This window comes from Amblyomma americanum, chromosome 4 (assembly GCF_052857255.1).
Source record: "Amblyomma americanum isolate KBUSLIRL-KWMA chromosome 4, ASM5285725v1, whole genome shotgun sequence".
Taxonomy (NCBI): Eukaryota; Metazoa; Arthropoda; class Arachnida; order Ixodida; family Ixodidae; genus Amblyomma; species Amblyomma americanum.
Genome location: NC_135500.1, coordinates 114543422 through 114555693, shown reverse-complemented (window position 1 = coordinate 114555693; position 12272 = coordinate 114543422). Strand labels below are relative to the sequence as shown.

The window sequence follows — 12272 nt, the reverse complement described above, 5'->3', positions numbered from 1 at the left end:
CTCAAATGATAAAATTCCATACTTTCAGCAAAGTCAAGTACCTCTGTGGTGCCTATTATAAGGCAGTTATTCTTCAGGAGCACACACACACAAACGATGCTAGAGTGCGGTATTTGGAATGTATTTGCGACATCCAAATATGTCGTATTTTGCGAAACCTGTTCATGTGAAGTCGACATTTTATCAGGCCTTAAAAATAATCATTCTGGCTATGGGAAACGAAAGACGGAGTAACTCTCGCTCTCTTTTAGGAGGACACCTCAACGGCACCGCGGGCGAAGCAGTAGGGAGAGAGAGAAGTGCCGTAGTGAAGGGCTTCAAAATAATTTCGACCACGTGGGGATATATTTATTGTTCGCTGACACGCACAGCACACAGCCCCCATTTTGCGTTTTGCCTCCACTGAAACGTTGCCGCCGCAGTCGGGTTCGAACCAGCTGGTAGTCCAGTTTAGTAGTACCGAGCCACTGCAGCGGGACGGCGCGTTGAACAGCATTTTCTTAACCTGCCAAAAAAGTTTGCTGGAAACGCAGCCGTTAAAAACTCCTAATAAAAATTAAACAATTCCAGCCTATTAAACTTTGGCAAAAAGTTCGCGTCGCGTTAACTGACTTCTTTTTTCATTATACAGCAAGCTACTTAGGTATAAATCACGGAAAGAATGCACAAAAAGCCTAGTAGTGACAAAAAGCTTCGCAACACCACTCCATCAATTTATTACAACAATATGCGAAAAATATGCTAATAAGCTTCTAGAAAAAAAGTTATATAAAATACACACAAGCTTATGCACATTATCAAAATTGTGGTGTGACTTTATGTTGACTCCAGCACACGTTTTGCTTCCGCGGCCGTTAACTTCTTTCTTTTTTTTTTCCAAGCTGACTCAGGTGAATGCGTAAGCTCATTCGGGCATAGGTGGAGATAAGAAGCTTCTGAACGATTGCATTGTGTACTTGGCAAGCCCTCATGTTGAACTTTACCATTTTAGAAATGTACGTTACAACAGCCTGCAAAGGAGATTGCACAGTAAGAAGGCTTTCGGTCCATTCCGTGATCCCCTTGAAAAGTTCCTCGTACGACTTTAGCATACTCATTACTTCAGCACTGGGGTAATGTAGGTTGTCGCCGTTTCAGTATTTTTTTTCTTTCACCTTGCAAGTACCGGATTGCAGCGGGGGTCTCTCTGAAAAATTACATTGCAAGTCCCACTTTCATCTTTGTGAAATATCCCGAGGAAACATGTGCTTCAGCAAGCTTCGGTACGATGCTTTAGCTCCTTTTTTTTTTTTTTTCAAACTTTTGTCAAAGCTCCCTTTTTTTTGTTGTTGGCTTTCGGAATTTTGCAAATGGTTTATAAAAGAATCTATGGTCTAGTATTAGGACTACTAATCACCACACAGGAAGTAAAAATCAACAGCTAGAAGTATTTGGATGTCATTATGGAATATTAAACTGTAATAATTTGCCGCTTAGCCGTTACCTATTTTATTCAGAACCTTGGATAAAAGCTACGGCGTAACGATCCCTGATGGGTTCGCTTTCTTGTCGATTTCAAATCAGTCACGAGACATTTGCTGCTTTAGGCAAACTGCATGGTTGCGAGCGGCAGACGGAAACGCCAGGAGCCACGCATGCATTTCGTGTGTTCTGTTCAGATCAATTAAGTTCCCTTATTCCTTGCGAATTAGTCTCTTTACACTAAATATGCGATTCGATCATGACCGTAACTGCGCGTCCTGAGTGTACTAGCATTTTAAACACAATTAATGCACGATTCCGCGCGCGCGGTATATGTTGGCAGAAACGATCGTACTCGTGCAGTATCATGCATGAAATAGAAATGCCTACAAAAACGCTAACGTCGTTTTTAGCTCACACGTTGAGTATAAATTAATTTAAAGCAGTACACGTAACTATAGTACTCGTAGCAAGGAAACGATCGAAACACTGCACAGGCGTGAAGTGTTGGCCGGCTGCCACTTATCACGTTTCACCTTTACAGTCCACAGAAGCCTTTATTTTTTTTTTTCGGACCTCTCGGAAATGCAAACACTCTCCAGCCAGTTCGGGAGTGATTCGTGCACGCAGCACCCCGGCATGTGTTCCCCGTCTTGCGGCCAAGAAAAATTGCAATCGACGGGAAACAGGCCGCCGCACGTGCAACTAACGCAGGCGGGATTGTGCACAAACAGGGCGCGCGCCTTGGCCGAGGTGGCCACTGACCCTTTCAAAGTATGTCCCCGCTCTCCACGGAGACCTGACATTCGCCGGGTTCCACGGAGCTATGCCCTATTTTTCATGACAGCTGCATTCCTGCTAGCTTTATTCATTACATATTTTTCATGCTAGGAGCAAGTCGCGCCTTAGCGGGAGTGTTTCGAAACTGAAGTATATCTATCAACGTTGCCTCTACCCGCATTGCCTGTGGACCAAATACCGCGAATCTATTGCTACCAACTGCTGTTTTATTTAAGTTAACAAATATGTATGCTCAAATAATTTTTCTTTCTTGCTTGGCGTTTGCACGCTCATTCCACAATGGCGCTTCAGTCGCACCGCCCAGCTGCTCTGCCGAAACCGCTGCCAGCTGCTACCACTTGCGTTCGGTTCTCGAGCACTGCTTGCGAACCTTGGCTGCCCAGACTGCCCGCAATCGAGCTTCCCTTCAGTCTGTCCCACCTTTGCTGCTTTCACGGCTGGAACGCTGCGCGATGGAAGACCACTCCTTACCTGGCTGCTCGAACTACAGTGTCCTAGAATATTGCACTACATTATACTCGAATGCTGCCACAGCAGATTGGGGACCCGGCTGCTCGAATTACATATTGCTAGGATGCTCTGGTACACTAGACTCGAATGCTTCCACAGAGGATGCGAGACGTGCCGCTAGAGCAGAGGCTCAACGTAGGCGCCGTGCGGATCCTGCCATTCGGGCCGCCGAAGCAGAAGCGAAGCGCCGCCGCCGCCAAGATCCTGATATTCGAGCGGCCGAAGCGGAAAAAAGGCGCCGTCGCCGTGAAGATCCTGCCGTTCGAGAGGCAGTGGCGGAGGCGATCCGCCGTCGCCGTCAAGATCCCGCGGTGAGGGCCGCCGAAGCAGAAAAAAGGCGCCGTCGCCGTCAAGATCCTGCCGTTCGAGCTGCAATGGCGGAGGCGATCCGCCGTCGTCGCGCAGATCCTGCGGTGAGGGCCGCCGAGGCTCAAGCAAAACGGGAAGCGCGTCGGGCAAAGTGTGACGGTTCAACTCAAGTTTTCGAGCAGCAGTTCCGAGACAATCCGTTTGGTTATACGTGTTCAGTATGTCATCTACTGTGGTTCAAGAACGATCTGACCGTGCTCCCCGAAGCGTGCCACTCGATCTTGCGACCAGTGTTTCCAGAAGCGGACTTGACTTCGTTCCACTTGTGCGCGTCGTGTAAGCAGTCTGTGCTCCAGGGACAAGTGCCGCGCTTACCGACGACGAATGTTTACGGGTATCCTGCAAGGCAGGTAGGTCCACCGCCGTGGGGCGCTGTGAACGAGAAACTTGCGTGCGGAGAGGAGGAAACGGCTGAACACTTGATACTTTTCTGTAAAGGGCTTCACCCTACAGTGGAAAGCAGCGGGGAAGATTCACCCAAGGCATCGGGGTTTAAGGACACTGAAGGGAAAGTAGATTTTAAGCGGGTAGAAGTAACCAAGCGAAGGTTATCTGATTGGGGGCTGAAATCAAGACGAGAGTAAAATTTCACAATTATGTCATGGCTAGGTGGCTTGAGCCACCGCCCGATTTGAAGGGTTCAGCCGTATCCATTCATCCAACAAAATTCCCCCAGAATTGCATTCGTGCAGGTCCGGACATTGATGCGGTGGTCAGTACGGGATAAGGGGGCCGTTTGTGAACGTGTGTAGATGCATAGGTGAAATGATGACTGCACTTTCGAGAAACTCTGAGCAGGTCAAAGCGCTCACCATTTATCTGAAATGCCGAATGGTGGCGAAGACAACTTTGGCCGGTGCAATCTGAAAAGCCCCCGCCATGATTGCAGGTTCCCTGTAAGAGTCCATTGCACAGGCATCAAAAAGTCAAAATTAACACAAAAAACTCTGAGCATGTATCACGTAGATCCACCAAATGTTAATGCCGAGGACACGGAAGAAACATTTCCCGAATGCAGTGACCTCTCTGGCAAGTGGCTGTGCTGCCACGACTTTAATGCTATTAGCTGTTTATTGTAATACAAAAAGGAAGGAAAAGATTTTTGCAGGCTGCGGCATCTGCCATCATATCCAGGAGTAGCTCAGCTGGAGCCAGCGGGAATAAAAGGGATAGGGAGAGGACAGTGAGCGGGAAAAAAAGAGGGGAGCGACACTAAGAAAGTCATGGCACCTGGTCCAGGTAAAGCTCATTTGATCAGCACACAGAGAAATAGTCGTTTCATAGATATGTGTCTATGAAAATCTCTTCGTAGATATATACAGAGAGAACCGTGGCGAGTAGGGTCTGTTGGCAAAGCCGACACCAATCATTCATGCCGTAGTGGCTCAGTGGTTATGGTGCTCGGCTGCTGACCCGAAAGACGCAAATTCGATCTTGTTCGTGGTGTTTGAATTTCGGTGGAGGCGAAATTCTAGAGGCCCGTGTACTGTGTGATGTCAGTGCATGTTAAAGAACCCCAGGTGGTCAAAATTTCTGGAGCCCTTCACTCCGGCGTTCCTCATAGCCTGAGTTGCTTTGAGACATTAAACCCCCACAAACCAAACCATTCATGCCATGAGTGCGATCCGGAGGTCTGACAGCTGGGAAGTCTCTCTATTCGTGTTCTGTGCATGGCTGTGTGTGTGTGATATCACCTTGCCAGCAATGTCCGTGGTATTCTGCATTACCCCATCGGTGCAGAATATCACTAAACAGTTGCCAGAAAAGAACTTTGTGCAAGAGGCAATTGAGTGGGATATGGGTATGGCATGATATGGCATTCCAATCACAGCGCAATACAGGGTCCACTGTAAGAACTATTGGTTTGTCTTGAGTTGGCAACTTGGTAAGACTACCGCCTTTCTCAAACTGTTCAGTTCCAGCGTTATATTGGCTTGACCTCCTCACACTGCTCCAGCGACTCCAGCTTTAGTTTGATGAGGTGCAAGTGTGTATGGAGGAGGTGAATTTCATCTGCCGATTTCATTTGGTCAGCAGTGATGCAGTGGTATGTACCATCTACTTTGATCGGATGGTGAGAGCAATTTTAAACATTCTCCACAATCACCAGTCTTCCTTGTTCAGGGCATAACATATGTAGCGGATTACTTCAAGCGGATTGAGTGTCGACAGAGGTAACGGGCACGGCCATATCCTTTTCTAGCTCGGGAATGCACCCAATGAAGAAGTTTTTTTCTCAGCATGGTCTTCTCTCAACACTAAGCTCCTGCACAAGCCCCGCACTCAGACCCATCGGAATATACACACCTGCTAAAAGCATAACAGCACACACTGCTGGTTCAATCCTTCCTTCATACCAACTGATGAGGCCATGTGATCATGCCTTTACCACCCCAGAAAGTGAGACTCAGGGGAACTGCAGAATGGAAGGTTGCGTGCAAAGTAACACGACATGTAACAATATCTTGATTATGTTTCCACAGTGCAGTTTGGGGAGCATCACATTGTAAAAAGTGAAGCTAAATACATTGCCATTCTCTGAGCAGATACCCCATGCCTTACCATCATGTTCCTCCGAGTGGTTCAGCAAAAATGGGTGAACTGCTTTTATCCTTGGATCTCCTCTGGGCTAAACTCTACATGGGCATGCAAACTGTTTTGAGCATGCAAATGTGTGCCGCATATGTTGTGGAATATGTGAATAAGAAAAATGGGGATGTCTAACCTCAACAGAGTGGTGCAGGAGTTGGTCGAGAAGAAAGAACGTGCAGATATGACATAGCAATGCACTGGGGCAGTATAGTGCCAAGATGCTTCAACTCATACTCAAAAAAGATGGTGGACTCCACAATAACAAACTCTGTACCTTCTGCGGCACCTTCATAAATTTCAAGTGCATCAACATTGATGAAGTTAGCCTAATGTCTGCAGACATTCTTCAGCGAGTCGATGCCCAGCTAAAACCGCTTACCTGCAAGTACCTCAGGTCATTCAAGGGCTTGGTTACAATTTTCCGCAGTGATCAGAAGCGAATTCCCCCATGTGTGCTGCGAGGGCAATCAAGCGTGCCCATAAGACAGTGTGCTCAACTCAGAGCAAGCCTTGTATCATCTGTCCACTTCTTCAACGCACACGCAGAGATTGGAGATCAAACTGATTTGGACTGAAAGAGATTGGTCTTATTGAAAGTTGCTCTGTCTCTGTCAATGACAGTGAAGTTCTGTTTCCCAGTGGAGTTTACTGCTTGGACTCTTACAAGTGTAACAACAGTGGTGCCATAGGATTAGGAGACCATCTGTCATCTTTGGACAGAGGAGGAAAGTCAAAAAGGAGGGAGCTGCCAGAAGGTCAGCACAATATTGCAGCGGGCAGACGGTGATGTAGAGTGTACACCTATGCCACGAGCCGAAGGCGGTCGAAGACGATGATGAAAGTCTCTTGGTGCACTAGGCGCTGCTTGCAACAGTCTCAGCTGCCGTTATCGCTGTTCCTGTAAATATATTCTTCCCGCTACAATATCAAAGGCAGAACTTGGAGGTCAACCTTTGGAAGTGATGCCTTGCATTGGAAAACCATGCGTGATGATGCTACGCATGGACGTGGCCGACAGCCTCGTGAATGCACAGAGGGCCAGTTGCAGTCTATACTATACAGATGCAGGCCACATTGTCACATTGCAGGTCACATTGTCTGTATGAAGGCCAGGCAATGTCACCAGCAGAATTGCAGAATTGGACAGAGCTTAATTAATAGCAATCGACTCCCACGCATTCACCCAAAGTATTGGTGCGGCGGCCCCATTGTCCTGGTGTGTATGAATACCGCTCATAAGTTGCAGGGTGTCACCTACATGTCCGTCACAGTCACCCCGCAGAAGTCTGTATACAAAGGTTTCAGCCAGGCAAATGACATCGATGTGCTGAGCCTGACCAATGCAAATGGGGATTGCAATGTCCACAAAAAAGCTAATGTGGACAGGGCTGTCACCACAAATTCTGCCACCTGTAAACCCATTGTGTAAATGCGATCACTGCTCAATACTACAAGATGCTAGGTGAGACATGTCGCAGCCGTCCGTGTCCGCTGTCTCTTTGCTCGTAGTAGGGACCGACACCATGATCAGTCATGAGGCACGCATCTGTACTCGTCTTTCTGGAACATAGGTGGACTCAAGTCGCCCAAGTCAGCACCTCAAGGTCAAGGGATGCGAATAAGTCTGCACATAACTTAGACAGCAAGCTACCCATGCTGCGGGAGTCGGAGCTAACATGCTGCCAGGGATGACTGGCATGCCTTTCGATCTCTTTGGAGACCCTAATGACATGGGTGGAGTGCACGCTGTTTGGCTACCTACTGAACTCATCATCATCGCCGCCTGCTTTGCGCTAATGGCAAGCATGCAGAAAGTGGCGTCCTACCCAATGCACTTGCAGCTTACATGCCAATTCTACTCCTTGTAGTGGGAGATTTCGATACTGATGCCTGTGTGATTTGCTTGCGTGCATAGTTGTGAGTCGGAAATGGTACTGCCCTATGTTGCTTAAATGGGCAAATGTGCTGCTTCTGCATGAAAAAATCCAGTCATGCAAGCACTGCATGGTGCTATTCTCATGTGCCAAGTGTTTGCATTTTGCATGGATGTGTAGTGTCCCAAAAGTTAGGCAGAACTAGCAAAACTCGAAAAAGTGGGAAGCAATTCGTGTACCCAAACTGCAGCATGGAGGATGCTTAAGAAATAGAGAAACCTCAAGTGTGGCAAATAGGGAGTTGCATATTAGAATTTAGACACCATATTTAGTGCTAACTCAATTTTGATCAGATAGTTCCTTACCGTAAACTTTTGAAGGCAATTAATTCGCACAAACTAACTTTACGTTTAGGGTGAACCCCATTGTAAGGTATATTTCAATTAGGAAGTAATTACTAATTAGCATTCCACCTGAAATCAGCGAACAGCTACAAAGGAAAGCTGTGCAACTTTCTCAGAAGCTTCACATTTGAATGAAAAATCCTCTGGCAGGAAAAAATTTCTCTTCGCATTCAGATCAAAATTGACGACAGGAAATCTCTTTCCACCTTTGCATCTCTGTGGGTAATTCTAGCTGAAACTATAGGATGCTCCAGCACAAAAAAGTGCTTCAACTAAACTAAAACCCAATTAACAGAGCCTTGGACATACAGTTTCATCCTGCCCTACTATTTTTCAAAATAGCTTGCTTTTTCAAACACTGTGACTGTTTGTGCAAGTTTCTAAAATGCAGTATTGCTGCTGTCTAGCACTGAGTCCCCGATTCGTTTTATAGTCTTTTGCTGCTTGTGCTTTCTGCATTATTTGTAAGGGTTATATTACTTCTTGGTAGGATTACTATTGGTGCTGTGCTTGCCTTAACTGCTTTAGAAATGACTAGAGTTCTGCTGCCTTGAACTTCTTCTACAGTCAGTACATTACAACAAATGGAGCAGAACAAGCATGTTACATAATAAGCATGAGTGCATGGAAAATTAAGTCCCCATTGCAATGGCTGCCACTGCCTCATTTTGTGTGCACTTTTCAAAGTCCTTTGCCCACATGTCAATCACTTCAGGTAAAGAATGTTGCATTGATGACTGAAGAGCCTTTGCATTCTCCGCAGGAGTCCAATGTCCCTAGCACAAGACCGGAAGCTGATTCTGCTCTTAACAGCATTTCAACCCAAAGGAGGAGGCCATACTTGTGCAAAAAGCACACCACAAAAAGCAAAGGGACCAGCACCTCTTCATTAACACGCATCAGAAGCTCTCCACCAATGCGCAGCAGAAACACACAGACAGAAGTCTGTGCACAGGCAGACAGAGGTGAGTGAAGTGGTGCCTTCCTTTGCAAGGAATCTAAATGCTCGTGTTCTCTGCTTCCAGTGACACAAACGGCGAGAATTGTAATTGGAACAGCAACGCAGACATAAGGTCTACACTTGACATCTCTGGATTCCCCGTCTGCATCCTATGTTTCATGGTAAGCATTGCGTTGCATGTTGCCTTTTCCATCTGTTTGCGCATGGCTGTGGCCGTAATCTTGGTCCACTCTAGCTGCTGTTGCAGCTACTGTACACTGACTTAAGTGACACGATGGTCAATGGGTCAGTGCTAACCTTGAGACCAGCATTAGCTCGATCACCTAGGTGTGTGTCATTTAGTTCCACAGCACTCTTATTTATGACTGTAACTTGATATTTTCTCACTTCAGTGCTCAGTTGTGCTGGTGGCAGGGTGAATGCTCCTCAGGGAACTCTGTAGCTATATGCCCAAGGACCAGCTAATCAGTCGCAGAAGTGATTCCTTTTACCAGTGGACTTTTATCTGTGTTGCACTATTTAGATCTTAAATAGACACCATCACACTCCCTTGTCTGGGACCAGCTACCGCATGGCAATACTGTGTAAGGCTAGATCCACGCCCACATCTGAAACCTGTATTGACATGCATTCAAGCCCGTTTGATTAATGGTTGAGGCCAGACTATTGGTTTTTTTCCTATAGTAGTGAAGCACTGCTGAGGATGAAGACAGATCAACATCATGGTGTCTGTCTCATCCTTTTGTGAGTGTCTGATATGAAGTCATGCTGCCTTGAAAGTGGCTCTGACCAGGTATGGACATTTCGAGTGAACGAGCTGAGTGTGTAGATCGGGCAGTTGTGATTGTCTCTGTAAAACATAAGTAAATAGCAAAGAGTGCGGCATCTGATAAGAAAGTAACCACAAAGGGACAACATATCGCACTACACTGACTAACAACTGATCAGAGCATGCAAGAATATATGTAGACAGAAAACAGGGAAAGGAGAACCTCTGAGGGAGAATACTGCTCTGTCGTGAGAAACAAGATGTTGTCCCGTCACAGGGGGAAGCTGTGAAAGGTAAGTGTGCAAAAGGGAACATGTGGCAAGGAAGGGCAAAGCAAAAAAAGAAATGTTTTTTAAATGCAATAAAAAAAAAGACATTTGTCAAGGAATAAAATTGCTGAAGCTGCCTTCCTTCTTCCTTGGTGAGAGCCACAGATTTAGTACTACACACTTCTCTGTTGTCGTCGATTGCCACTGCATCCAAAACTTCTCACGCTAACTGAAGGGTGTGCCTACATGTCATGTGGAGCCGAGGTGATGCTAAGGGAGTGCCATGTTTTGTTGCAATTTCCACTTAGTCTACCTCTTCTCTGCTTCGTCCCTCACACGATTCCCCGTTCTCAGTGAAGCGACTGGTGAGGATTACTTTTCCCTGTATTGGCGAATCAGAACTTTCTGTTCATATGGTATTGACGGTCGCATAAAGACAGTGTGTTTGTGCTCATTACTTCAAATGAGTTTCAGCTATGGCAGGCAACGTTAAACACAAAGTGCATGCGTTTCTTCCGGAGCTGCTGCTCTTTCTATGGTGTTAGTACTATTCAAATGAAAGTGCGTTGCACTTTCGTAGCTCTAATACCAGAACAACAGTGGCAGGGGTTAGCAGAATCAGTGGCACAACCTATCAGTTCTTTGGCGGCTTTCACACCAGCTGTTTCTTTCTGACGGACTGATGGTGTCCTGTAGAGAGAGCGCGTGGCTTAGCTTTGCAATTGGGTGCTATCTTGGTTTGAGGGTGGCTGTGTTTCCTTAACCAGGTGCAGCTACGTGATCGGAGCTGGGTCATTTTCCTCGATGCCTGCAGGTGGTACCTACCTGGCCTGTTTCTCGGTGTGATGGGACATGGTATTTACTTGTCCGCATGGCGGTTAACATTTTCAACAGAAGGATCTATTGCTTTGTGATGTGTGCCTGGGATGACAAGGTTGACTTGTCAAGATGGCATTTACGGGAAAATGCAGAGTGCACTGCTGCGTGATGACACGAAGCTTTGGTGACAATACTCGTTCCATCTGATTATTATGAAACTTAAGAGGAGATCTCTGAGGTCCCTGGATGAAGTTCAACGATGGAACACCAGCTGGCTTGTTCTGTTGGACGTGGGTGGTCTGAGGCAGACCCAACGGCCTCTATATGACACGCAGTCGTGGGGGCTTGGTGGAGGCTTGTTCTGATAAGTATAAGACGTTGGTAACATTGCTGTGGGTGCTGTTGCAGCGGCTTGAAAGGAGTTCTTTCATGAATCTAGGACACATTGGGATGTCCTGAAGGTTTCCTGGTGATTCGCTGTCTCGTTGAGGCTTCTAGTTGTGGACATGGGGAATAGTGGCTTGTTTGCTGTGCAATAAAAGCCCCTACTCGGAGTTGCCGAGAGTCAATTACGATATTCTTGAGGTCATCCCTTTATGCCTTATTCCCGAAAGTGACAGTGATTTACCACCACCATGCCTCGCTGAAGTTGTCGAACATGTCTGTTTCTGACCAGAAAGAGGCCGCTGCTCTGACTTCGAAGAACCAAAGCCAATTTTCAGTGGGCTCATCATCTGGCTCTGTGGCATACTTCATGGTGTTTAGAGGCTCCGTGGATGTTAGCATGATCTGGTAGATGTCAGGTACTTTTGCCAGCTAGTGTGACATGGCGTTGAGGCGATGTTAACGGAATGCCATGTTTATTCCCATCTCCACATCATTCTATCGTTCTCTTCGTTTGTCTCATATATCTACGGGGCTATTGAATGCAGTTGTCTCGAAGAGACATTTTTGGCAGACCTAGCATGCTTCCTCGCGCCTTCTTTACAATATCCGCCAGTTTGGTCATATATACACTTTTCCCCAAGACAGAGGGATGTTGTACATGACTCTCTTTACAGCGGGTGTGCTGCTTCTGATGGTGCTGTTCATGCTTGAGGTGTCTTTTCCCTTTAGTCGCCTTCATGCACATTGTTGTGCCTTCCTTAGGTAAGGTTTCTTAGGTGTGCCTTCCTTAGGGAAGTGGGGTAACACCCCACTTCTTGTGACAGTCCTCTTCAGGTTGTGTTACAGCCCATAGATGTAAGGTATGAGCTGCCTTATGCTTATCTGCACTCCCATCTGTGGTAAGGCTGTGGATTTGGCTGTTGGTAATGCCCTTATACTGCCAGAACGACATTTCACTGACAGCAGAAATGAGCGTTGTAGGCTGACTGGCTTCTTCTAGTCTGGCGATCTCCGTGGCAAAGCTTGGGCCCATTTGGTGTTGTGAACACTCCAGAC

The 12272-nt window shown here is 46.7% G+C and overlaps 1 protein-coding gene across 7 annotated transcripts in view; it reads left to right on the top strand.

Moving 5' to 3' along the window:
- Nucleotides 1-12272, top strand: part of LOC144128254 (uncharacterized) — a 30859-nt gene that overhangs the window by 3914 nt on the left and 14673 nt on the right. For 2 of the 7 annotated variants that reach the window (XM_077661514.1, XM_077661515.1), the window contains exons 1-3: nt 2256-3491; nt 8775-8976; nt 9037-9133. In XM_077661514.1, coding sequence (XP_077517640.1) covers nt 2487-3491; nt 8775-8976; nt 9037-9083 — 1254 coding nt within the window. In that variant the 5' untranslated portion in view covers nt 2256-2486 and the 3' untranslated portion in view covers nt 9084-9133. The other 5 variants (XM_077661517.1, XM_077661519.1, XM_077661518.1 and 2 more) reach the window with 4 other exon arrangements.